The sequence below is a fragment of the Lutjanus erythropterus genome, chromosome 19 (assembly GCF_056507025.1).
Source record: "Lutjanus erythropterus isolate fLutEry1 chromosome 19, fLutEry1.hap2, whole genome shotgun sequence".
NCBI classification, from domain to species: Eukaryota; Metazoa; Chordata; class Actinopteri; order Lutjaniformes; family Lutjanidae; genus Lutjanus; species Lutjanus erythropterus.
In genome coordinates this window covers 6,515,601-6,542,688 of record NC_139335.1, presented here as the reverse complement: position 1 = coordinate 6,542,688, position 27,088 = coordinate 6,515,601, and the positions used below count along the sequence as shown (strand labels likewise).

General features: G+C 39.0%; 3 protein-coding genes across 6 annotated transcripts; 2 read left to right on the top strand and 1 right to left on the bottom strand.

The window, feature by feature from the left end:
• The first annotated feature begins 1,349 nt into the window (after positions 1–1,349).
• Positions 1,350–4,132, top strand: LOC146309179 (uncharacterized). The gene is made up of 3 exons (XM_084744112.1): positions 1,350–1,504; positions 1,815–1,923; positions 3,302–4,132. Exons 2-3 carry the CDS (start codon positions 1,820–1,822, stop codon positions 3,729–3,731), a joined length of 534 nt encoding a protein of 177 aa, XP_084600238.1. The 5' UTR covers positions 1,350–1,504; positions 1,815–1,819; the 3' UTR covers positions 3,732–4,132.
• Positions 4,133–6,047: 1,915 nt separating this feature from the next.
• Positions 6,048–8,694, top strand: apnl (actinoporin-like protein). 2 transcript variants are annotated; one of them, XM_084744406.1, is made up of 3 exons: positions 6,048–6,149; positions 6,699–6,824; positions 7,850–8,694. In XM_084744406.1, the coding sequence occupies exons 2-3, from the start codon at positions 6,721–6,723 to the stop codon at positions 8,304–8,306; spliced, it is 561 nt and encodes a 186-aa protein (XP_084600532.1). In that variant the 5' UTR covers positions 6,048–6,149; positions 6,699–6,720; the 3' UTR covers positions 8,307–8,694. The 2 variants fall into 2 exon arrangements, with proteins under 2 accessions (XP_084600532.1, XP_084600533.1); XM_084744407.1 differs by having other exon boundaries at positions 6,129–6,149; positions 6,711–6,824.
• Positions 8,695–22,755: 14,061 nt separating this feature from the next.
• Positions 22,756–27,088, bottom strand: ramp2 (receptor (G protein-coupled) activity modifying protein 2). Of its 3 annotated transcripts, XM_084744405.1 has the most exons (6): positions 26,819–27,088; positions 26,172–26,237; positions 26,064–26,093; positions 24,170–24,199; positions 23,855–24,032; positions 22,756–23,276 (listed from the first exon to the last, which is right to left on the bottom strand). In XM_084744405.1, exons 1-6 carry the CDS (start codon positions 26,976–26,978, stop codon positions 23,027–23,029), a joined length of 714 nt encoding a protein of 237 aa, XP_084600531.1. In that variant the 5' UTR covers positions 26,979–27,088; the 3' UTR covers positions 22,756–23,026. The 3 variants fall into 3 exon arrangements, 1 of the variants encoding a protein (XP_084600531.1); XR_014772446.1 differs by lacking the exons at positions 22,756–23,276; positions 26,064–26,093; positions 26,172–26,237; positions 26,819–27,088 and adding an exon at positions 24,668–26,056 and having other exon boundaries at positions 23,977–24,032; XR_014772445.1 differs by lacking the exons at positions 22,756–23,276; positions 23,855–24,032; positions 24,170–24,199; positions 26,064–26,093 and having other exon boundaries at positions 26,120–26,234; positions 26,819–26,937.

Genomic DNA, 27,088 nt, shown 5'->3' with positions numbered 1-27,088 from the left:
GCATGCTGAATCTGTAATGTTTGTCTGAGATTTTCTGCCGTGGTCACTGGCTAACCATCAGAAAGCAAACATAAACTGACAAACTCTGTGTAGTGCAAATGTATTTTTGCAAATGCATGTTTGGTGCCATCTGGTGACTTCAAGCATCGGAGTTGAAGGATTTAAATCGGGTTCCAGGCGCCTGATGTATGGAATAGAACAGCTGCCATAATATAACTTGAATTGGCTGGTGGAGTAATGAACACAAACTCAAAACACGCCAAGTCTGCAAAACATACTTAATTGGGAAGACCCTCAGGCTCTGTAATCATATGGATAAATATAACACTGCAGTGTACCATGCAGTGTTACATAATACATTGTTTTTGTAAGTTGCTCCTACATGGAAGAAGGGAGTGTCTCCTCCTCTACTCCACACTCCAGTGGGAGCACAGTTGGCAGTAAAAGAATTTGTGAAATAGGAGCCAGACAGTGTGTGCAAATGTGTGACTGATGCAGGGAGGTTCCCACAGGAATCTGTCACCTGCCATCACCTGTATCAACAACAAGCAATCAGTTAAGCAACGCCCGGGAGGTTGTAGTTTCATTCTAAGCGAGTCAGAACATGAAACGCTCCATAAGGGTCTTTATGAAATACATGTAATGAACTGAGCTCCCAGAAGAGCAGGGAGGTGAGTTCATTGAAAAAGTGCTGAAATGAAATCAATTAAACTAATAAAATAACTGAAAAACAACAAGTTAAATTAGGTTTAGGCTACACCTCCCAGCCTGCACACAAACCACACAGACACCAAAAGAATATCTGATTCATAAAGCTTCATTCAGAGGCATTCAGATGTCCAAATGTCTCTTTTATAGCACAAGTTTAACATTTTTTTTTTTCTTTTAACAAATCAGCAGAGTCATCTTAAACACACTCACCAAAGGAATAATAATGATTCATTATCACAAATCTCCAGAGGTCAAAGGGGCGTGGCCTATTACAGTATTTTACACATTTGTATACAGACCTTTCTATAAATTGTGATTTTAGTTAACATGTGCAAATCTAATTTTTACAGCCTCGGTGCAAACAAAGCCTCAGAGACCTCTGTGGGGCGCCGGACCCCAGGTTGGGAAACAAAGTGCTGCATAAAGTTACACCAATAAAATGAAATAATTTTCTTGAAATCAGTTTAAGTCCTTAATCCCTCAAGATACAGATATGCTGACACAGAGATGTTGTCTAATTAATGCATGAGTTACCATCTAATTAGCATTATTGATAACATTTACTATATATTGTGATCATGGGATATCAGGTGGCCCCAGTGCTCATATTTGAGATGTATTTTTCCGTAAGGGTTGATGTATCCTCACTTCAGGGTGGACACACCCATGCTTGTGTTGGAACAGGGACTGTGGAGGTGTAATCACACCAGGGAGACTCTCCACTTCTGCACGATCTGAGAAAAAGGAACCTGACGCTGCTGTCTGACACAGCTCGCCTCTTTAACTCCAAAAGGTGACTATAAATTCTCCTTCTATAGCCAAATTAATACATAACAGTGATCTATGTGTTGATTATACTGTTAAAAAAAAGCTATAATTACATTTTATGCTTCCATACTGTTGAGCATGTGCTGTTAAATTCACCTGAAGTTGACGGGAAGAAAACCAGCTTGTTTGACTGTGACTTATGACCTAAATACTCCGGTCTTTTCTTCACACTTGTTACATAAAACAAAAGTATCTATTTACGGCTAAATACCTGCTGAATGGTGATCTATTAGCAAATAAACTGTTCTAAGTTCTAAGTGCTGTTCCTCTTGCAGACAAGATGCCGGAAACAGCAGAAGCTGTGTCAGCCACTCTGACCACCAACAGAAACTGCACCATAGAAATAACCAATGTCAGCAGCCAGTACTGCCTCATCAACCCCAAGTAAGTATTAATAAATTTAATACATACCAGTAATTAAATTAACAGAAAAGTTTAGAGCAATTAATGAATAGCCTCATGGAGTACATGCAAAGAAAATGTGATGAAAATGGCTTTTTTTCTTTTGAATAAAATGCATCTTTAAACAGGAGATCAGATCAGATTTATTAGTTAACTGCAACAACCTTGTTTTCTTCAAAGAATCCTATCATGGCCTGCGTGTGTTCTCAACTTTTGATTGCTTTCAGGCAGATGTATTTATTTTTAAAAAGCTTAATGCATCCTCTGAAGTGCTTTGAGGCTGCAACGCCTGATTGCACTCCAAATCAGCATCAGTGTCCACAGGTTTTTCATAGAAAAACAAAGATTTCAAAGTTGAAGAGTCTGATAATACAATATAGTTATATTGTGCTTAGTTATAAGTACTGCTCTGTGATATTGAAAGTGAAATGTCAGTGTATCTTCTATTTAAAGGTGCAATATTGCACATCCAAGAAGCCATATACTGGATATTAAATGGGTTGAAATCCTATTTAATATACAGTCTACGGTTGGAGCGAGTTGCTTCCCTTGCCCACTCCTTCCCAGACTCAGGAGGCTCAGGCAGGCTGCAGGAACGCTGCAAGACGAGCATAACGTCATTAATCTGAACTCTAATTAACATGAAACAGGCAAACAATAACACAAGTTACAGACCAGAATAGAAGGAGAAAGTGTTGTCACTGAAGTGAGTATTTGAGCATGTTTCTTTAATCCCTGATGACATATTGTGGTCATTTAATGATTTTATAAGAAATATATCTCATTTCTTCTTTATTTAATTTAAGTTACGCTCAATGACATTGCATGTGTCAGAGTACCATCTCTTTAACATGAATAAATTATTGAATTTGGTTGTCCCGTCTTTGTCAGCAATGTCATCTGTTTCTTCCACTTCTGCTAAAAAGGCAAGATTAATAAAACGAAACAATGAAACAAATAAAAATGACTCATGTCTATTGGAATTTCCACCATGTTTCTACATTTATCTAGCTGTGGCAGAGCAGACCATATATCGGATGGGTGGTTTTCAGGTGTGACATCACTTTGCTGAGAACATCCACCTATCCATCATGCAGTGACACACACTGCCTCATTGCACATCGTATGCAGGTACACTCACTGTTGCTTAGAAGTCCACAGCAGTGCTTGTACAGTCACACTCCATCCATCAGCATAAGGTATTACAGGTACCCTGGAAAGCCCGACACTCAAAAAAAGTACACTGACAACCTGGACAAAACTTGCAAAACTCTTGTTTTTTCATCAAAACTCTGTGACACAAAAGTTATCACCTGATTGGTAGTGACGCTGAGGATCTGTCTCCGTCTCTCCTGTGCAGGGTGTACATGACAAGTGGCTTCAGTCAGCACCCGCCCCAGCCTACAGTTCGCACCACCAAGACCGAAGTGTGCTCCTTCACCAAGGATGACAACACTGCCACAGGCGCCGTCGGCCTGCTGACCTACGACCTGTTCCATATGCAGAGCCGGGTTAACTCCGAGCGCATCGCCATCATGTTCTCTGTGCCCTACGACCGCAACCTGTACAAGAACAAGCTGGCCGTGGGCGTGGTCGAGCATTCTCGTGCCTGCGACAAAAATCTGTACAACCAGATGTACGATGGGAAAGACCTCAGTAACATCACCCGCTCTGACACATCCGGCACTGGGATCATATATAAAGCTACATATGTTGATCTGAGGGCTACGATGTCTAGCACTGGCAAAGCCATTGTTAAAGTGGAGCTCTATGATAAAATGGGTCGTTAGTGTGAAAAGAAAGCAGCTTGCACTTTATTTTAAAGTGCACTAATAAGTTGTATCAAATAAGACAAATACTAGAAATAAAATGTACTTAGAAACTTTATTAGACTTTATTAGAAGGTAACTAGGGACACATTACAACAGAACTGCACTGTAAACTAAGGTGTATTATTTTGTATTTTTTAGTTTTCAGTACAGTTCTATTGCAATGTGCTTCAAATTACTCTCCCAAAGTCTGATAAAAGTCTTCTAAAGGGTCCGATATTGTCTAAAGAACACATTATACCTGATTAGATATAAAGCGCGGCTTGTTAAGTATTATTAGTTTACTGCAAAATAAAAAGTCTGGTGGTGTTCTGCCTGCGTGTACTTTGTTCAACAGAATAAACAAACTTCACTTGATCTGACTACTGTTGTATGTTGTCTTCCAGAGAAACATCCAGACGAGAGGAAGACTGATTTTGCTGTCATCTGTATTTTGTGTCCGCTGAAAGATATCAATATCTGACAGCCAGCTCATTGATTCCCCATTAGCTTATTTCTTTGGGCTTATGTATATTCTACACTCCCTGTTCCTTTGATTACGGTAATAAAACATTCAGACCCAATTCTTGTTGCTTTGTGTGGGGATATGTTTTCACTCAGTATGCTTTCATTATTACTGATGAACAGTAATCATTTTTTAATCTCTTCTCTGGATCCATCCAATTCTAATGAGTAGCAACAGATGGAATATCTGCATAGATGTTTTTTTAATCTGCATGATAACAATATTGGTCTTCACTGGCTGTGAGACTCTCCATCTTGCTCTGAAGTGTGTTCCTTTTTTTGTGTGTGTAGCATTTAGAATGCAAGAGGTTCAACAAAAGACAGAAAAGGCGTAAAGCAGCTCCAGAGATGTCTGCCTTAACTTGTTCAGTTTGCTTGTTTCTGTGTTGCACAATGCTACAGGAATGAAATTCCCAAACCACCTCAATCATTCTTGTACCCAAAATCCCATAGGAGTGTGCTGAGTGAATGATCCTGGCTCAAGCTCAAGTAATTTGTTACTGTACTCAAACAATATGCAACAACTGTGCATCCAAAAATGAGTGCTGCAGTCCAAACACTGATTTGGAGCCATAGGTGTATATTAAACAGGTTAAAATCCTATTTACTGTCTATGGTTGAAGTGTGTTGTTTGCTTCCCTAGACATAAGGAAGCTCAGGCAGGCTGCAGGAGTGCAGGACAAGTGCAATGTTGTCATTTGACAATAACAAACAAGTCCTCTGCTGTAAATGATCAGATGTTCATGACTGTGAAATGTCTCTTGATGTAAAGCTAAGCTTGTTATCCTGAAAACAAAAGCACGCTGATCTGAAAATACACACTGTGGTTTAAGTTCAGTCGCTGCCTGCCTTCTGCCTGACAAACATTACATATTGCTCAGTTTGCTTCTAAAAGATTTTTGATGATTTCTTACAAAACACAAACAGACACTAACTCATTCAGCGAATGTTCAGCATTAATTTGAACTCTAATTAACGTAAAACAGGCGAACAGTAACACAAATTAGGGGCCAAGCATTTCAGCTGAACATGTTTCCTTAATCTCTGGTGACAGATTTCTCCTGAGTTTTGAGTATTTATTTTTCACACAAATTTCACTGTTACTCTCTACATTTTAACAGAAATGTCCGTATCGTACATTTTAAAAACAGGTTTGCTACTTTGGTTTTAATGCATCTGAGAGGAATTATTGATTATTTTTAGTTTGCATCATTGCTCGCCACCTTCCCAAGATCAAAACTGATTTTAACCTAAATGATAAGGACAACAATACATAGAAAAGATGATTCCTTGATGTATCCATCAATACGTATCACACACAACAGACAAAACAAGACAAAACAGACAAAGAAGGTGAGGTTCATTTAGCTTTGCGCAGAAACAGCTGGTAGAAACGTCCTTAAGAGGGCTACTTTTTACCTTGAGTACATTTCAGAGCCTGTACAGTCTCACTTTTACTTGAGTAAAGAAGTTGAAGCAGTACTTCTACTTTTATTTGAGTTTTGTTTTTTTTTACAAGTATCTGTGCTTCTACTTGAGTAAAGAGCGTCTGTATTTTTACGATCTTGGGTCGGGACAGGTCCATACGACGCTACTGGTAACTGTTCCACAGAGAAGGGTGTGGTACTTTGATCCCACAGGGGAAAATACAGGGAGATCTGTTCTCATAGTCTTTCCATGTGGGTGACAAATGTGTGTTGAAAGAGGGTGTGTACTGTCCAACTTGAGTTGTGTTGCAAGTGGGAGGGTTCCCTTGATGATGGCACACATCTGTGTTTTAAAAAAAAAAGAAAGAAAGAAAGACTCCAGGCACCTCCCTTTCAGGTAATTTTTCCCACTCTGGAACTTGGGAGCACCGACTGAGGTTCTCAGCAGGTAAGTCACTTTGAACATTTGGGGGAAAAACACTTCCAATAATAAAATCATAACATAATTTTATGCGAGGCAGTACAGAGAATGGCTCATTAGCTCATGACTCTAAAAGAAAAAAGCAATTTGTCGAGGCGTACAGAAGCCTGATGGGGCATTTGTTTGATTTGTATCTTATATCTGTTGATAAAAGGAGTGATCATTTTCTCTAGTGTTTTCACTCTAACTTCATTATTGCATGCTACTTAGTGCTGTAATTGAAGAGGTACACTCTCTAATGAGGCAAAGAGAGCAATTCTCTGATTGTTCACGACTTTTTTGAAATCTCATTAGCCTCTGAGATGCATCATTCATACCCAGTTCCAGTCTGTGTGCACTTCAGAAGATCAATGTAATGTCAACACAGCAGAGCAGAGGTCAGGAGAATATTTTATGCCGTAGTAAGTGTGATTCTCACGATTCCCAGCTTGTTTGGGAGCGGAGGGAAGTGCTAGTCACAGCTGTTATGTTGTTCGGTTCAGCTGGTTAACATCCAAATTGCCTTTGTTTTGCAAGCGGATCTCGCAGCCGTTCGAACATGACAGAGTCAGCTGAAGCTGTCGCGGCCGATGTGGCCAGCAGGAGAAGTGTGACCATTGAAATCTCAAACATCACTAACAACTACTGTCTCATCAACCCCAGGTAAGCCCTAACTGACTGTGTGGGATATTTTTAGGCTTGTTTGAAATGTAGTGACGTGTTTTTTTTTTTTTTTTTTAAACGGTAACACTTTATAATAACAATACAAATAATATACTTAAGTAATGCTTAACTAATGCACAGCTCATAATGACTTAATGCATGAATTAATGCAGGATTATCATGAATTCCTATAGTTCACCATTAACAAATGATCAAGACACTGATTAGATCACACTTAATAGATCATCACTTAATTAACAGTTACTTCATGAAATGACATGTCATCAAGTTAGATGCAATTCATCTATACAAATGTTTATTACGTAAATGTTTGCATCTGATGGCCAGTTTGATTTTAACAAATATTTGATCTGAAATAAAGTTTTTTGTAACTGGGATCCAGCTAATTTGGTTGCATATCAGGTAATGTGTGAAGTATCTGTTCATTAATAGCCCTTAACTGGTGATCTTTTAAGTGTAAACTAATTAAATAAAGTCATAGTAACCTGATGATATGTTAAAGGAGAAATCTGTAATATATTTAATGCAATGAACCATAAAATGACTGTAATATTTCTTCAGAAATGAGAGAAATAAGTTTAATTGAAAGATTCACTACTCTGACAGCAATGCTACAGCCGTGGTGTCCTCCTTTGCATTTCAGGCTGGAATATGCTGGTTTCACATAAATTAGAGTTCAAATTAATGCTGAATGTTCCACCGAATGAGTAAGTGTCTGTTTATGAGTCGTAGGAAATCATTAATAATCTTTTGGAAGGAGCAGATGTTTATAACAATTAAATCAAATGATATGTTAATGGGGTCTGGCAGGCAGAAGGCAATGGGCTTTTGTTTTCGACATGTTATTGTCAAATTACAATGTTGCGCACATCTTGCACTCCTGCAGTGTTCCTGCATTACATTAGTTAAGCATTACTTTGGTATATGACTTGCACCCCTATTAAAAAGTATTATTGAAATTACATGTGTAGCCTAACATATGTTTCTATTTGTGTACTAATTAGGGTGTACCTTGAAAATGGGGAGACATACAACCCACCTCAACCCACAGTGCGCCCTCTAATGACAGAGGTCTGCACTTTCACCAAGTCCAGCGGCCACGCCACCGGCAGCATCGGTGTCCTGACCTACGACCTTTTCGAGAGGTCGCAGAACGACTACATCGAGACTCTGGCCATCATGTTCTCAGTCCCCTGGGACTACAACCTGTACAAGAACTGGTTTGCAGTGGGTATCTATAAAAAGGGCCGCGACTGTGATAAGGATTTGTACAAAGAGATGTACTATGAGAAGAATCAGAAAGAGCATGGGTTTGTCAGGGAGGAAGCCACTGGGTCAGGAATCAATTATGTGGGCAACTATCTAGATATCAAGGCCACCATGAATCCGTTGGGTAAATCCATCATGAAGGTGGAGGTGTGGGATAAGCTTTTCACACCCATGGGCCAGCAGGCGTACTAGAAACCCCTCCTCCCCAGTATTTCTGTCAGCAGAATGCATCTCCAGCTTTTACCTGGCAGACTGTTTGTTTCTTCAGTCAACACACCTGATTTAACAGACGTATTGTTGCTGACATGTGTCTGTATACCTGGGTATTACCCTTCAGTAAATCTGCTTAAGATCAGAGTTTAGTTTGTTTATAAATCCAGGCAGCAATAACCCCCCTTTATAGCCGAAGCCTCTGTCTGTTTCAATAGCATCCGGTTTTAAAATGGCATCTTTAGAAATGAAAATCAAAGGATGACTCACCGGAGGACGAGGGCACATAGCTTAATAAAACACACTGAGAGCTTGTCTGTATTTACCTTGACACTGTAGACTGAAGAATAAAATAAACCTTTCTGCTCAAGCTATTTGCGTATGTCTGTTGATTGAGTTCAGAAAAGCGCAAAAGTGGTTAAAAAGGAATGAGATTGAAAATTTTGAATACTAAATTGTGGATTTGGTGCCTGCATACTATCCAAAGCATGCTCTTTATTTTTGCAGTGGATTCAGAAAGATCACTTTGAAGTGAAATTTAGATTCGTACATAATCAAAGAGTGTGTTTTTTTTCTATACTGTATAAGAGCTGCATGATAATATTTGCAGCACACCACATATCATGTGAAAATATAATACAGTAATCATATTTATGAGAGCTGGTTTAACATGCATCATATTTAAATTGTTTTTGTAATGCAAAAAGTGGATAAAATGTTGAAGTCTGCATGATCAGAACATATGATGACATATTTTTTTTATCTTTTCTATGTTCTCTAAATGTCCAGAAGTTAATTACAAATCAACTTTGCAGCAAATATGTAAGGAATAATGTACAATGAGCAGCTTATTATGACAAAATAAACCCTGACAGGGTGATGCTGGAGGTCTTGATAAGAGGTTTATTTCACAGTAATGACCTGCTCACTACATTATCCCAATGTTTACATGATTGCTTACTAAAGATGATCAATAATTTGACATAAAACATTCATTTAAAAAAATATTTTATCGCTCCTTCTGAGTCTATGATTAGAATTGCGTCCATTAGGGTCTGTTATACAGAAATAACAGACCTTCCGATGATAATTGACCAATCAGCGTTGAATATTCAACAAAGCCGTGTAATATATTCTAAATGATGTCTCCATAAAGGCCTAAATGAAAACAAATACTCAATTCTTAGCTAAATAAAACCTTCTGTCATTAAAATCTGTTTTTAAGGGGCTCAGTAGAACAGTTTTTGTCCCATGATTGTTGCGATAAACAAGGTTTTAAATGCCTGCTTTGCCATCCTGGGAGAACCGGAGGGAACACTAAAACTCCAGCTAATGTTCAAAACACATTAACTGGTTCAATTTTATGAACCAGTAAACTCAAGGAGAAACTGAACAGGTACACTGTAAAAAGTGGATTTCAGTAGTAGCTGAAGTAATGCATTGTTCTGAATGAATCTCTTTCAGATTTCTGTTTTCATTTTTACATTACATGAAATCATGTCCTGTTCCCTTTACCTGTTATTCCTATTTCAGTAAAATAAAAAAAAATCTTGGTGTCTTGGAAAGAAGGAGGAAAGAAGTTTAATATAAGACAAAATTATGTTTTGTCATCAAATAATGTATTAAGTTAGATATAAAACCTGAATTGGTTAAATAGGTTTACATAAACTCAACTCATTGAACAGCTAACATTAAGTCATGCTAACATAATTAATCATATTCATTATATTTAACAAACTGAGATAACACACTATACTATAATATACTATATATAAGACTATAATATACTATAAGAACTACTTTTCCTGAAACCTACTATTGTGTTACTAAGGAGCAGTATTTTACTTTTGGGTAGAGTAAATAATTGATTTTGAAAAATTGAAACTTTTAAGTTGACCTTCCATAAATTCAGGTTCATTCATGCAAAGCAATTGTGTTCATCTAACTTGTTAATTTGATTTGAAAAAAAGTTCTTAAAGTTGGTCGAACAACTCAGCATAAATTTGTTTTGTTGCGACTGTGATCTTAGCGGCGACTATGAAGTATCTTGGTGGTGAATGAGACAGGATTGGATTTTGGTGAAGACCCTGTTATTATGACTGCTCAGCAGCTCATTACACTTTGTGAAAGCTTTATAATTCTTTAATTGGGGAAATGACTATCTTGATGTGCTATCTCGTCCTCAAACAACTTGTTTTGCAATAATGACACAGACAATTTTGCGTAGCTCCAGTCATTAACCTTAGGAGAATACGGGGTTCTGAGGCAGGAGGTAATGCATCGGCGCTTAATTTACATCGCAGGCGAAGTTGTCAGGTTCCCCCGATTCTATTTACAATCTCGAAGCCGCATTCCTGATTCTGTTTTCCCGTTAGATTCATATGCTTTCGCTGCATTAACTGTTCAAGCCACAAAGAAACCCAGATCAAAGGTTTTTGCTCACTGTCACCGTAGCATTTGCATAAATGCCATACATAATATAGAGGCATAAACTAGGCCTGTTTAGGCTCAATCCCTGAAGCATTGTTGAGTACTGTATTGGAGAAATGACACGCAGTCCCTATAAACAGATGGGGACACTAAGCAGAAACTTTTGTTTGTCACGGCTTTAAAATGGGGATAAATTCCCACACATTCCTTTCATATTCTTCCTTTCAATCGTTCCTCTGTGTTTACTACACCTGCATGGAAGTCTTCTTTCATGTTTTGTATTATATTGTTTACCGTGTGCGTGTGCTTTCTGTGTTTGTGTCTGTTTGCGCGTACAGTAAATGTGTTTGCACGCTTTTGTGATGAGCATCTCTGAGTGCAGGTGTGCACCTGCGCGTGCAGAGATGGGTATTTTATATCAAATACATTCTTTTGTGCATTATGTGACTGTATTTGGTGAGTCTGAGAAAAATCTTTCAAGAACAGAGCAGGATTAAACTTCTTAAACAGGAAACAAAAGGTATGTGAAACAGTTATTTTCCCGTGTAGATAAACTTAAGAAGCTCAGCACGTGTGGATTGAAACTGATGCTATTTAGCACTAAACAGGAGTGAATCTGGCTGTTTTTCAGGGTAAAAGCTTCTGTCAAAATCCTTCCAGGATCTAAAGAGGGAAGGGAGGCAGGCGAAGTTTGCGGAAGTTAACACGTTGGCATGCCTATTCAGGTTGTAAAAAATCAGCTGATGGCACCAAAACAACAAGAAGGCTCCAGCTGAACCTGCACGAAGACGAGAGAAAAAAAAACCTGGAACGATGACTTTACCATGTTCAAAGGAATTCCTACAGCTTGTTACAGCATTTTCAACATCATTTTCACTTGTTTAACTCTTAATTTACTTAGCAGACTTCATGCTATGAATAGCAGCAGCAGGCGTCTCTCCTTTCTGTTATCATCACCAGCTGTTATGAAGACCATGCAGTGGATGTCTGTGTCTCCTCAGAGCATGAAAAAAAATGACAAGAAAATGATTGATACATCTTAATTTTTCACACTCTCAACACAAAGCTCAGCGTGCAGAGTCACATCATTACATATATTTGCATTAAAGGTTCAGCTTCCCAGTGTGTTTGAATTTCAGTCATTCTGTTTGCTTTGAAACGAAGCCTTCAGGACACAAGGACTGTATTGTATATTGACTCAGACTGGGAGCGTCCAAACAGAATAATTAAATTCCAGTGACCTGCAATTTGAGTGTGAACCCACGACTGAAGTCACAATCAGCAACATAACACGTACTGTTCTCTGTCAGAGTGAACAGAAGTGTGCTTAAAATGTCCAATTTTAAATATGCTCTCAAAGACTGCCATCTAGAGGCTGCCTCTGACATCACCTCACACACAATTTACAGCTCAAAAGCTCAAAGCACTTGAGGCGAGTCTTGAAAACAGGGGAATTTTCTCAAGCTGATTTTAAAACACTCAGAAGCTTCTAACAGTATTTTAAAACTGGCTGTGCATTGAAAAGGACTGTGGGATAACCAAGGGAATCACAGCATGATAAACATTACAGGATGGGGAGGTGGAGAGTTTGAGAACATAAAAGATAAACATGATTTGAATAAGTATGGATTCTACAGGAACCCACAACTAAGGGACTATTGTAAGACAGAAATCAAGATACAGCCCTTCGTGGTGGTGTGATCTGTTGGTACAAAGGAATAAAAAATCAAATTAGATCTGCTCTGCACCTAAAAATGATGACAAACAAACATTCTACTAAATATATCAAAAATGTGCAATGTGCAAAACTTCAGATGATGATGGAAACTTCATTAGACATTCATTAATTCACAGATATGGAGGGAATTCTCTTTGGGCAGGAGTAAATATATAACGAGAGTGTGGAGCAATAGACACAGACCACCCACGTATATTTTGGAAATGTTTTGTAAAGTTTTGGAAAATTCCACATGAAACTACACAAAAGATACCGGGACATGACATCCCTGTGAGTTACTTTACCTTTGTCATTTTAACCTGGCTGAAAAAAGAAAAATCGGAGAAACTGACATTATTCAGAACCCAAAACAGCGACGAAGACGACAGCCACACTCAAAGAATAAGGGTTCCAAAAGGGTTCTTCTTGAAGGGCTGAGGTTCTACCCAGAACCACTTGCTTCTGAAGAAAATGTTTCCTTGTAAGACTAAGGGTTCCATTAAGAATCCAAAGAACCCTTGAAATCCTTGACAAACTCTTCCATCAAGTGTTCGTCAAGGGGTTTTTTTTTGTACCATGATTTAAAATTTTTAATTTGTAATTTTTTAATTTAATTTTCTCAGTAGAACTGAGCTTTAAATAAAACATTTTGAATATTAATAGGTTCTCTATAGAACTCCCTCAATGTGTACTAGATAAAACCCTTGAGATATAAAAGGTTATTCATAGAACCCCCTTGGTGTTTTCTAGAAAAAAAACCTTGGAATATAAAAAGGTTCTCAGTAGAATCCCCTGGTTGGGTTCTTGTTGGCACCGTTAGAAGGTGGAAAGGTTCTCGATAGAACCTCCAGAGAGGATTCAGGGTGGAACCATTACACCGCAGAGAGGTTCTCTGTAGAACCTCTCATAAGCGGTTGAACTTTCCATCACAGATGGTCCTAGGTATAACCCTTTATGTTGAGCTCTAGGTCGAACTCCCTGAAAGGGTTCCAAGTGGAACCTTTATATTTTCCTATGGGGACAAGCAAAAGAACCCTTCATGGTTCTATTTAGCACCTTTATTTCTCAGAGTGTAGGATCAACTGATTTAGTTGATGACACTGACAGAAAAGACGGACAACTAAAAATGTAAACCTCAAACAAACATTTAACTTTTTTGTATTTTCTTTTGGGGATACATGTTTGTATTTTATATGTGTATAAATGTTGAAATTATTAATAAAAACTTAAAAAAAAATATCTAAATATCTTCTAGGCTCTACATGGATACTGGACAGTAAAACATGTAAGAGAATCTAGAAAGAATAAAACTTGTCTCTGCTTCCTTAGAAACCTCCTCATTATTGGTATTACGTGGCTCACCATGTGTCTTCTCCTGCTATTCCTGGCTCCAGACAGGTCTTGACATCCAGCAGGGCCCGGCGCTCTTGAATAGTTCACTCTGTGTCGGCCCTGATGCGTGTCAGGCTGGCAACGGGCGCCTGCAACCCCGTCTTTGGAGCTCAATTACAGGCCTCAATCTCAGTCAGATCCCCCCCCCCCACCCCCGAGAGAGAACCTGCAAGGGTAAAACAATACAGTCAAATGTTTTGAAGCTAAGCTGGAGCTGCATTGTTCTGCATGTTTCCTTTGGATGAGAAGTGAGGGTCAAAGGTCATGTTATTCCCAGCAGGCTTTGAAAATTGTCTCGTCATGTTAGTTTGTTATTTTGGAACTTCACTTCTCATCATGCGGAGTGGCAAAGATTCGTATCATGAAAAAAAAGCTCACAGCAGTAACTTTGAGGACCTCCTCAGGGTCCCAGACCCGCTGTTGAAGACCCATGTTCTCTGTACTCTTACATTATTACAAGAAACTGACTTGTCATATTGCTTATGTTTTAATTCTTCTCATGTTGCAAGGTTGCTGAATCTTGTAATAAATATTATGTTTTAAAATGGGTTAATAAACTACAGTAGTTTGTTTTTAGTCGTAGTTGTTTTTTGTATGCTCACGTGTTTTCTTTTGAAGATATGAGATAATGCAACACAATGTTACCACTTCAAGCGTCTATAATCAATATTTCTATGATAATAATACACAGTGATGAAGCTTTATAGTGAGTTTTAACTCATTGTTTTGCATATTACAGCTTTCATCTTCATAACATCATTTAACCTGTTTTCACCAGCAAAAAAACACAAACACTAAAAACCTACAGCATGCTACCTGCATACTAACAGCTCTCAAAGGAGTCAGTGCATTACCAAAAACAGAGCTAAAAGAGAGCAAGTATTGATTTTATATTCATTCACAGCTTGTTTCCACTGCCCCCTAGTGGCAACAAACAGAATTATTTGTCTCTGAATCTGTTTTTGGGCAGAAGACCAGAAGTGGGCGTGGTTTGTGCCTGCAAAGCATAAAAAATTCCACATCATCTTACTGTACTTTTCATCTCTATCTCTCTTTTAGATTTTTTTTTTTTGCCAAACAAAAGTTTTATGAACTGTCTGAAGCCCACCACTGTCACCCCTTCAACTGGAGGCTATTCAAAGTCAGAAAATGAAAAAGAAGATATTTATGAATCAAATTACGATGTTTGGCATTGGAAATAGACACTATACAGTAACACAAATATATAAAAATATCCTTCTGTTGAAGGGAATCTCTGTGCATTAAATCAGTGATTGATTAAGACAGATGACCTTTTTCAGTTTGGTTGCAGACCTATAACAGATCCAGACCTGCCAGATCTTCTCCTTTTGCAAACTATTCCAGGTATGGTATCACAGGCAGGTAAACTACTCCTACGGTGTAATTCAGTGTCTCATTAGTATTGACACTACTGCATATTCACACAACAAAGGCCTGCTTTGTTGCTTATTTTGTACTCTGTTGTCGCCAGTGGCAGCTTTTAGATAAACTCCCAGCATCCACCTGCATGTGACGACTCAATAATGCAATGCAGTTCCCTTTAGTTTTTTTCTACGATAGACAAACTCTTCCTTCAACTGGTCCAGCTGCAGCTCCGGGTCTTGTTTTTTTTCTGGGACAAATCTCTAAGGATCTTCATCAAACCATTGATGTTAACCTTCAAAGGTTGTTGTTGCCGGCCCTGCTTCTTTTCCATCATCATCACACAACTAACTGCTCTTCTGCCTCTTGTCACTTAGATTTTCAGCTGGCCGAGGAAAGCGGCTGTTCATGCTATGTATTTCTTTGAGTTTATTCTGACTGATTGAGCAGCGGTTTTGATGTCAAACCTACTTGAACGTACAGTCATCTGCTGCCAGCTCGGTGTCATCCAGCTGAAGGGTCAGCTCTGACACAGCAGTGCCAGCCGCCTGGATCTCACACAACAAAGTAATTACTCATGTCACACTCAATGACTCGCATCAATGGGTGCAATCATTTAATTTTCATCAAATCTGGCAAAACTCCAGTCTGCAGCAACCAATAAGTTAGTCTGTGAGGAAAAACATGTAATGCAAAGAGATTTTTATGAATAAAGACATCTTTAAATGCGATGAGATTTCAATAACTCATCAATAACTTGGCATGGGCTCCACCTTCTCTGGCCAGGTGTGGAGGCTGACCAGCTGGCTGCGATGCTGCTGAATCCTCCTTCATATGAAGCAGTGAAGCTGACATTGTCATTATTTCTGCAGCCAAAGTCCCCAGCCACACTACGAAGTCTGCCAAAGGAACCAGCAGTTGATGTACAGATGCCCTCACCCGCTGTCCTTCCAACCGCGCTGCCAGATATCTGGGACATAACAGTCTTCAGCTCCCACCGTGAGAAGACCCAGAGGGCCCCCGCAGAGGCTCCAGAGCCAAAACTCAGCACCCTGCAACTGGAGACGCAGCTGCGCCTCGCCAGTGTGATCGCTGCTGCAAAGAGAGGATGATCTCTGGTATCTTCTGAAAACACAGTCAGTTTTAGAGATATACAGTATATCCATGTATCAGTGGGAGTGTTCTGTATATTTTCTCATATCTAGCTTGATTAAAGTCAGTCTTCATTATGTTTAGGATTAGAACATGCAATGAAGCAAACCCACTATTTAGTTTAATTTATTGGCACAATAAAAAATACATAATATACAATAAATAGAAAGGACAGTAGGTGGAGGGCATTAAAACATTCTCAACCAATCACATTTGCTCTTACCCAGGTGTGCCTTATATTTGCTTTTACACTTTTCTTTAAGATACTTAACAAAAGGTATTATTCATTAAATTATTGTATGATTATAATCATTTGTTATGTGTCTGATGACTTTTTATTACATTATGTCAATTTATGAACAGCACAGTTATCTTCAAATTACTTGTTTTGTCCATCCAACAGTGTAAAATCCTGAAACTACTCAATTCAGGATGACACACAATAGATAAAAGCAGCAAATCTGTGAAGCAGGAAATTGAGGAAGACTTCCAAAATATGACCCCATATACAGAATTTTTTTTGATTCTTACATAACTATAGATATTTTAATTGTAATTATAACAAATAATTATATATAAATAATAACTACTGTTATAAACAATAATTAGGGATGGTTAATATTCTTTAAATTTGTGTGTCTTTGCGTCGGACAAACAATCAGTGGACTGTGAAAATAAGATGTTATTCTCTTGTCTTGGTGGGAGTGCCCACAACCATTCATAAAAAACAAGAAACGCAATAATAAGAAAAAACCAATGAATCCCAGAGATCAGTGGGTTCTAACAGAGCAAGAACAGAATTTTTCTTGCATGAGGCCAACTATCATGCTGAGCAAAATATTTTGTAGAACAACAGACAGAACAAAATACATTTTCATTCTGATAATTATTTATGTCATTGTTTAAACACATACTCCTGTTTTTGCTTAATTTAAATGTCACTTTAAATAATTACTTTCACCAATGAGGTTCAGTATTTAATATTTTAAATCTCTTCACTGGGTTTGATGTCAATAAAACCAATCATCCAAAAGTATTCGTGACTCCTTTTCCCCGAATTTTCATAACATGTCAATCAAAACCATCTTTTAATCTTTTTTTTTTTTTTTTTTTTTACATAACAGAGTACATGTGGAGGACTGCAGACACGCTCCCTGGTCCATCTCAGAGAGAAATTTCAGCCCCACAGCATCAAGTCAGCCCACTTCAGTGTCAGCACAGATCATTGAAACTGAGGGCCGTGGGACTGTGCTCAGATCAGCTGATTTATATACAAGTTGAGCCATCTCAAATGTTATGTAATTGTGCCGTGGCGTCGCTGAGGGGCTGTGGAACAACCTCTTGGCCTCATATATGCTTTCAAAGCATATATGAGGAATTGCTTTGAAGGATTCCTGGTGAGATAGCATATTTTACAGTAGCTACTGTTGCAAAAAGTTGTCCAGATCTACACAAGAACACCAATTGTGTACGTAAATGTAGGCTTTTGACTGATTTGTGTGCTGTCACTTAAAGTTTTTTTTTTTTTTCTGTCAGTTGTTGTTTGTATTTTTTAAAACATTCTATCACGAATGAAGATCCACACACCCAGTTAAAAATCATAGGGGAAAAAAGACTCCCCTTACAGTTGCAGAATTTGCCTGAGAACCATCATATTTTTAGGTTTTCTTTGGTATCAGATTAACCCAGTGGTAGTTGTCTGTGCATCTATATGTACACTGCAAACAGGACTGGATCTGACATACATTTCAATGGTGCCTTTTTTCACAAAATGTGCACAAATAAAGGCAAAAAATAAAAAAAATAAAAACGGGGCTGTAGTTGTAGCCCACAGCTAACTTGCTTTTTCCATGACAAAGATGAAAACTATGAGCATGAACTTTAAAAGTGACGTGGCATCCTATAGAGTATGTAACAATTTAACTCTTAACTTTGAGCACAAGTTTTCCTCTATTTCTTGACTGTCAAATCATGCTGAATACATAAAGATAAACAGCAACAAGTCAGCTGGAGGTTATGGTGACCACTAACAGGATAAGAAGGTTTGAGTTAACTTTTATTAATATTAATTTTTTTTTAAAGTCATGCTGGTAAATGCTGGTGTGCTACTGAGTCATAAAGCAGTTTGTCACTGTATCACATAAAACCACTAGAGGGCAAAGTTTCCTGACTGAAATCAAACTCATGCACTGTATGTTGACCTTGGGTGCTTGATTTGAGTCCTGCATGCATCCACATATTGTTTTGTGAAACGATGTAATGGCAATAATAAAATATGATTAATATTGTTTTCACAATCACATCTTGCATAATGATATTAGAAATGGTTTCTGGCTCACTGTAAGTATAAGGAGTAGCCTTGCACAGAGTTGGATGAGATCAGAAGGGGGTGGGGACGAGGATGACCTGACATCTAGAGAGGAAAAAGGTCACCAAACACACTTTCCCACCCAGCCCTGCCAGACACACACACATACACACACACACACACACACACACACACACACACACACACACACACACACACACACACACAGACGCACACACACACACACACACACACACACACACACACACACACACACACACACACACACAGACGCACACCAACACAGGCCCACCCTGCAGCGTCGTGTTTGCCAGATGAGGGTGTGATACATGACTGCTGTCACTGCTTCCTTCACTACATCAGCACTTGCGCAGCATAGCAACTGCACCACAATATACTGTGCTGCTCACTGACGATACAGTGAAATACTACCTGAGGCGCAAAGCAGTGCCATCTGTGCTACACTCAAGGGAAAGGAGTGTTTAATCAAATACTGACAAAGGTTAAAGGGTACTTTTGCTAGAATGATGCCTCAACTTTGCTAATTTATCCTTGTGAACATGAGCTGATCTGAACACAGTCTGCCTCTTTCTTGTTGTGATCGGCTAAAAAACAGTTTAATTAATGGGTTTCAGGCTTGGGGAGTAATGGATTACATGTAACAGGATTACATGATAAGGCTACAAAAGAAAAGGTAATCCATCCAGATAAAGAATGACATCACACCACTTCATGAGTCTCACAACACCAGTCTGGTCTGAAAGAAACCAACTAATCTTACAGTACTTTTTTTGTGACTTCTTGTGAAAAAAATGCGTCACTGGTTGACGCATTAGAAAGTCAGAAAAGAGGAACATCACAGTGCAGTGACGGTTCTGCCTTCAGCTGTTGAATGCTGTCATCATCCAAGGACTTGACACGTAATTTTAAGAAACATTTATAGGTAAGACCACCTGTTAACTGTAGCTACACAGACGAACTGCTAACATTAGCTACACAGACAAACCGCTAACATTAGCTACACAGACCACCTGTTAATGTTAGTTACACAGACCAACCACTAACGTTAGCTACACAGACCAACCATTAATGTTAGCTACACAGACCAACCACTAACTTTAGCTACACAGACCAACCGCTAACATTAGCTACACAAATCTTGCATTCATACATCACAAAGGAGGGAACAGCTACAATGAATAAATCAAAAACAAACAAAAAACATCACATTAGGCCAAACAGTTTCACTGTATTTGGTGTTGAGGTAACCCAAAAGTAACAGAAAGTAATCAGATTACATTACTTTTAATTGTGATACTTAAATTAGGTTACTGACTATCTTTTAACAGGAAATTAGTAACTGTATCAAAATAAATTGTTAATGTACACCTCCCAACCCTGGTTTTCTAACTAACAATAGTGGATGAGTAAAAATGAGCAACAGCAAACAATCCATTTGTAGATTTAATTGTATAAAATATAAAAAAGTATATCAAAATACATACAGTACATGGTGTGAGAGCAGGCAGAATGTGATCTCTCAGACCGCACAGTAAGACCATTAAGTCGTGACAATAGCAGAAAAACTACACAGTATATAAATACAGATCCAAATCTGAAAGCACTTATAATGCACTTACCATCGTCATTCAAGGTTGAACAATACATAATAACATCATGATTCAGGCGAAAGATAACACCTTTATCTTCCTGTCGTCGCTCAGTGTTTTATCACCAGACTGCACAGACACTTCAAATGTCTTTTTGTCTGAAACTGGGTGGAGATGTTACATAAACTTTGCTCCAATTAGCTTGTCATGTGATCATGAGGATTGTCGTTGTTTGGACAGGGGAAGGTGCTGAAGGATTTCTCTCTGTTTAAAAATAGACAATACCAGGAAAGAGATCTCCTTTTCTGGGCGTACCCACTCATTGTGTCCCATCTGTAACCTCTGACCCTAAACCTTACATACACTATGACTCACATAACCAGATCCATGCATCAGACTTTACTCATTTTCCTTTTCTCCCTTTTCACACACACACACACACACACACATAGAAGACCTTATCATAGATCAAACATGGACACATACCTGTATCCAATTAAAGGACCAGTGTGTAGGATTTAGTGGCATCTAGTGGTGAGGATGTTTATTACAACCTAAATAGAGAGGCGAAGTCCAGTGAACCACCATGGGATTTTACTTCGGAAAAACTCATTTCAAAAGATCATTTTACAAGACAAGAACCGTTATTTGGTGCCTTAGTCATAGTCTCAGAAAAAAAAAAGAAAAAATCCATTCACGAGCTGCACGTTGCAAGTGCACTGCTGCTAACTGTGCTGTAGCTGCCATTAGCAAGTTAGCGGAATTAGCGGCCCCATGGGAACACCCTCTAAGATCAGTGGAGGATGGTTTGAAAGGAAGTACAGAACCTGAGCAGATTTAACGTTACACTGACTAAGGGGACGATGGAGGACATGGCGGGTTCATCCAGGGATAGGCGGGGACAGGAGGCACGTGGCGGTCGAGGAGCCAGTTCATAACAACTTAATTTGTAAGCACACATCGTCCACTATGATGATAAGCCTACAAGCTTGTTTTTGTGAAGTTTGCAATGACTTGTATGAGAAGTGCTGAAATAAATTAACAAAATGTTCAGTTTGTGTTCCAACACATTTAGAATCATTACCCTTCGGTAGTAATTACAGGCGGCTCACTTCGTGCCCCAAAAATATATATATGTAAATAAATAAATTCATATAATAGATGTGCAATGAACATAGGCTAATGTCTTAAACTGACAACCACTTAGAAACACTACACATCCAAGGCACCCCTACAGCTCAGCTGGTGCAGCATGCATCTCCACATACCAGTCGCTGGTTTGACTCCTACCTGTGGCCAATTTGCTGCGTATCATTCCCCCTGTCTCTGCCTCCTTTCCTGTCAGATCTTCAGCTGTCACTATTACTACACACCCAGATGTCACGTATGTGATGTCGTGACCGTCTCCCTCCAAAAGCTTTCGTTAGTCGCTGAAGCTACGATGCTGGTGTGTTATCGTACAGTTTGCCTCTCAGCTGATAAAAGGACCAAGAGTTGCTGGATAAAACACATCAGGTAAGATAACATTACAGCGGACAGCGATATTGGTGTTAATGCAGGTTGTGCCAGAAGGGCCGTGTAGTTCACTGAGCGGTTTCACACAAAACTAAAGTGCGACTTTCTTGTCTTGTAAAATTTATCTTTTAAATTGACACACGTCAGATTTGTATTTCATGAAAATGATTTGGCTTTTATTATTATCTAATATTCAGAATTTTTCCATAACAGAAGGGGAGGGACTTCACCTCTCTATACCGCTCACCTTACTCTTTTCTTCCAAGCGTGTAGGAGAACGTACGGTGGCCGCAATACTCACATAATATAAAAAAAGACCTCTCTAGAACCAGTGTTTGGTTTGTCTCTTCTGGGCCATTGTAGAAAACTGACAGTTCAACATGGTGGCTTCCATTGAAGAGGACTCGCGCCCATGCCCACAAATATTTTCAGGTGATTATCCACTAAGAAAACTATAGTCTATACTCTCGCACTCTCCACTCTAAATCTTAAACACTGGTCCTTAGGTTATACATGTCCTCTTCATACATACATTGTCTAATTAGTGGCTCACAGGAGATTAAGTTTACGTGACAACAAAAAAATGCATTAAAAAAAATCAGCAATAATAATTACCTTGTCTTTTATCAGTATAACTGCTGTCCATCATAAAGAGGAGTGTCACCACAAATATATTTTGCCTTTACTTTTGCAAGCTCCAGAGCTTTTGTCATCATAACCCTGAACACTGGGCTCTCCAGTAAAAATCGAGCTCTGTTCTGTGAATATAGTGTGTGCAAACTGGACATCCCCAATATATAAATGTTCATATCTCGAGTCGTGTAGCTGAAAGTAAAATTTATGTCACAGTACGGTTTATAATAACATAGATTTAGTCACAGTAAGTCTCTGTTAACACTGGGGTTGTGATAATTGTGATGCCACAGATTATGACATTCACGCTTTGTCAGTGTCACCTTCTCGATAGGTTTCCTCTGTGGCTGAAATCCCAGAATTCCTCTGAGTTGTGAAGCACACGTGAACAAAGATTCAGACCTCTGCAAAGACACTGGTGAGATGAAAGCACGTCAGCGGTGTATGTGTAAACAAGCTATAGTCCTCAGGTTGGAGGGAGGGAGCGCGTAGGTCAAAAACATGATTTTCTTGATAACTGAGAGGCAGAGATTCAGGATTTTCAGGAGCTGCCATCTCCATTCTTGGTCTTGAGCACCACCAGGCTAACCATGACGGGGATCAGGCAGATGGGAGTTATCACCAGGGCAAAGACGATGACTGGTGGTGGGTCGCTTAGCTCTTCCGAGGGACAATCCTTGAAAAACTTGGAGTGAATGTCCACAAAGGTCTGTTCCACCAGGGGGTTTGGCCACGGGATCAGGAGACAGTCAGATATCTCCTCAGTACAGAGGCTTAGGTTACTGTACAAACTGCAGTGTGGAGACAGGGGAGTGTGTGGAAGATTATTCAGACATTAGCAAATATTTAAGAAATATTTTTAATGTTAAGAATACAAACTTCAATTCAAAATTCACACATTGGACTGTGATGTAAATAAAAACAAAATGCAATTATTTGCAAAAACTTTTTGACTTATATTAAATTGAATACAGCACCAAGATAAGATATTTAATGTTCAAACTGATTAACTTTATTGTTTTTGCAAATATGCACTCATTTTGAATTGTATGGCTGCAACATATTCCAATAAAGTTTGGACAGAAGCCTGTTCACCACTGTGATACATCACTTTTTCTTTTAACAGCACTCAATGAGCATTGGTGGGGTCTTCACAGATGTGATGGTTAGCCATGCTAAGGGCAACTTTTCCAAACAGTCAAGTTTATGAGTTTGAACATTAAATACCTTGTCTTTTTTGTATTCAATTCAATACAAGTGGAAAAGTATTTGCAAATTATTGCATTTAGTTTTTAATGTACATTTTACGCAATTTTTTTTTGGAACTGGAGCTTGTAATTAACTGCAAATATAAACGGACACTACTTACCCGCTCACATTACCCCAAATGCACCAGTCAGTGCTGTTTAGTGCTGCCATTGCCCTCATAAAGGGGAGGAGACATACATTGTCAAGCAGCTCGTGAAGGCAACCCATCATTGGTCCACCATGAAAGTCATGACAGAACTCGCAAAACAGCATACAGTTGTGAGAATTATTCCCACAAGCTGAATGGATTAAAGAGTTATAAAGAGAAAGACAGAATGCATCAGTTTAGAAAATGACAGTTAAAGATGTCCATTAAATTCTTTTTTTCATAGAATAAGTCTGTATGACTGTATGGTTATAAAGTTATGTCACCTACCAAATGTCAAGTTAGTCTCTCCAGTGGTATCTAAAACAGAGAAAAATGAGATTTTTGATTAAAAATCTTGACATCAGTAATGTGGATTACTGGCAGTTAACATAAACAGTCTTTAAATCTGCCATGTAAGGCCCCTGTGATTCAGTTCATTAAAGAAGCTCATCAAAGACATGCATCCTAGCAAACTTCAGTGCAGAGAGCATGTTTGTCTATTATAGCTCACGAGTTTCTTCACATGTCTCGCACTGAGGCAGGCATTTGCAGCTGTAGAAGGGAGACCACACACTCACCGGAGAGAAAGGAGAGGAATACCCCAATGAAACCAAGCGCTCCCTTCATGTCAGAAAAAATGAATAAAGGTGCGTTTTCCCCAGCTGATGACCATGTATAATAAACCTGAACTTCTTAGACTGTGTACAGCGAGGCATAACAGGAAACCCGACAGGATGGAAGAGACGCAGTGTAACCTTCGGTTACCAGATGTCCAAACAGTGTTACCCGCGGTTAGCAGATGTTCTTCGAAGATCTGTCTGACGGCCCTGCGCCTTGGCAGCAGCTCTTCCCCTCTCCAACACACGTTTCTTTTGGATTTTCTTCCTTTTTTAAAGGGGTGGAGGCAACAGAGATTGTCCTCTCCATTCTCCCAAATAAAAGGGAGCACACCCAAGCTGGGCTGGACTCACATCTGAAAACCCTTTACTCTTTAACTCTTGTTCTGCTTTTTAGTCTCAGTTTCTCACAGTCGAAGGCCTGGCCAGCTCACAGCATGTGATTTATTTGCCTTTTGGGCTGCCTCTGCCAAATAGGAAACATAAGTAAACATTTAGGGCTTAGCGTTTTGGGGTGGATGTAATCATGACTCTGCAGGGTGTGCTGTGCAGACGGCCGTGATTTCATATTTAGGTTAATTTGACTAAAGCTGGAAGAAGTTATTAGTCAGAGCTGACCAGCTGTTTAAAAGGCCAACTATCTTTAAACACATGTACTGGTAAAGAAAAAATGCTGATCTTTCCATCACGAGTGTGGGAAACTTTTGTTTTTCATGTGGTGAGTGTGCTACATCTGTAAGGTAGTTTCTCACAGTCACCACTTTAAAGAGCAGTTTGAGAGAGGTGGTTTCATTGATTGAGCGAAAAATGAAATGTATGGTTCATGTTTTCTCACGACCAACTTGTTAATTTATGTCACTGAATCCACATGTTGGGCCTCTCACAACATCTGTTTGCCGAGCAGCATTTTGATTTAGTAATGACATCAGGAAATGTGTCTTTTCAGCAAAGGAGGAGCTCAGAGTTGGGGGGAGGTGGCAGGGAAAGGAGGGGGGGGACAGTCAGGGGAAGGAAAAAAAAAGGAAGGCACAGGATGAGGAACAGTGAAAGGGGCGCTGCTCCAAAGTTCCAGTTGTTTCACAACTCGGAGTTCATGCGTTGATCACAGACGTTGCATGGGGTGAATGACGAACAAATTCAGGAAGTTGAGCCAGGTGGGGGCTGCTCATAATGAGGTTTAAGTTAACCTTTAACCCCAAACCATTATGGGCCTCGTGTCTACTGCTGTTGACCCTCGCTGGTAGAGACCTCCCTGGGAGTTTGTCTTGGATTCTCATGATAATACACACAAAGAGATCTTGGCAGAGACCAGGATCTCTGAGTTCTGCTTTCTGTGTTTGTCAGTTCCAGGCCAGGCAAATGAGTTTAAGGAACTGATCCAGACAATCCCCCAGTGGACACAAATATATAATCACTATTTGTTACTGCAAATGTTTCAGGTATATCTGCTTAATTATTAAAGTAAAATTAAATCAAAATCTGGACAACTACAGATTTTATTTCTTAGGACATGTTGGTGACAGTCTATAATAATGTGCAATTAAAAAAAAAGGTAGTATACTTACTAGCAGTTCCCATCTCTGTTGAGTAATACCCTGTAGAAAAAGGTCAGATTAGTCAACGTATTTATGATCATGCATGAGATACTTGTCTTTTCTTTAAAATACACATACCTCTTGTTGTGGTTGGTTGCACAGCTAACTTTTCATCAACCAGACAAACCACTGTTGTGCATCCTGCTAAAAGAAAAATAAAAGAAACGATTGAAAGATTAAAAAATAAAATTTAAAAAAGGCTACAGTTTGTGTCAGGAATCATTAAACTGAACTGTGGTAGATTATCCTGTATGCACAGAGTTCAGAACGTGTGAGGAAGTAAAGGAAATAAGGAGTAAGCTGTAGGGAGTGAACAGGTCAGTGCATCCTCCCTTTGTCTGCCACTGCTTAAAGGAAATCTTAATATATTCAGCTCAACATTTTAACAAATAAAACGGTCTTCCTCTCCCACAAGGATAAAAGATCTAATTTAATAAATAACAGCAGATAACAGTATGAATCATGAAATAAACTGTTAAAATGTTATTCTCAACAACTAATGTACAACACAATTCTTCCTCAGCTTGATCAAAATCACTCTGTGACCCTTAAACCAACCTGTTTAGGTATAAAACTCAATCATGAGACTCGCTAAGCTCCTTTCTAAAAGCCACTCAATCACTGAAAGCCCCTCAGCATTCCTCCTGAGAGGTGAGATGGAGGGCAAGTAAAGAAGTTATGGCATAAGAGAGTGAAGAAATGGACAGTGTAAATCCTCTACTTACCCCAGATGAGAAGAGTCACAAAACAGCCAGAAAACACAAGTGAGAATCTAGTGGCTGTCATTTTGCCTGACATTGCTGTGTCCGTCTTCCCTGGTGGGTAGGGATTACATATCTCAACCTTTTTGCAGGAAGGCTCTATAAAACAACAGGAAGCCCTCATTTCCTAGGATGGGCGGATTCTCATAATGGGACAGAGAGCCTCTGATAAGGTTAAAACTACTGTGGTCCACTGGTGCACCACCATCACTCTCTCTCTCTGTATCTGCTCTC

What these genes read in the sequence shown, in the direction of transcription:
- LOC146309179 (XM_084744112.1), top strand. Translation starts at nt 1,820, where the DNA reads ATGCCGGAAACAGCAGAAGCTGTGTCAGCCACTCTGACCACCAACAGA. An exon ending in TACTGCCTCATCAACCCCAA is followed by an intron (nt 1,924 to 3,301) that starts GTAAGTATTAAT and finishes TCTCCTGTGCAG; the next exon opens with GGTGTACATGACAAGTGGCT.
- apnl (XM_084744406.1), top strand. Translation starts at nt 6,721, where the DNA reads ATGACAGAGTCAGCTGAAGCTGTCGCGGCCGATGTGGCCAGCAGGAGA. An exon ending in TACTGTCTCATCAACCCCAG is followed by an intron (nt 6,825 to 7,849) that starts GTAAGCCCTAAC and finishes TGTACTAATTAG; the next exon opens with GGTGTACCTTGAAAATGGGG.
- ramp2 (XM_084744405.1), bottom strand. Translation starts at nt 26,978, where the DNA reads ATGAGGGCTTCCTGTTGTTTTATAGAGCCTTCCTGCAAAAAGGTTGAG. An exon ending in GCAACCAACCACAACAAGAG is followed by an intron (nt 26,094 to 26,171) that starts GTATGTGTATTT and finishes CTTTTTCTACAG; the next exon opens with GGTATTACTCAACAGAGATG. An exon ending in AACAGAGATGGGAACTGCTA is followed by an intron (nt 24,200 to 26,063) that starts GTAAGTATACTA and finishes TCTCTGTTTTAG; the next exon opens with ATACCACTGGAGAGACTAAC.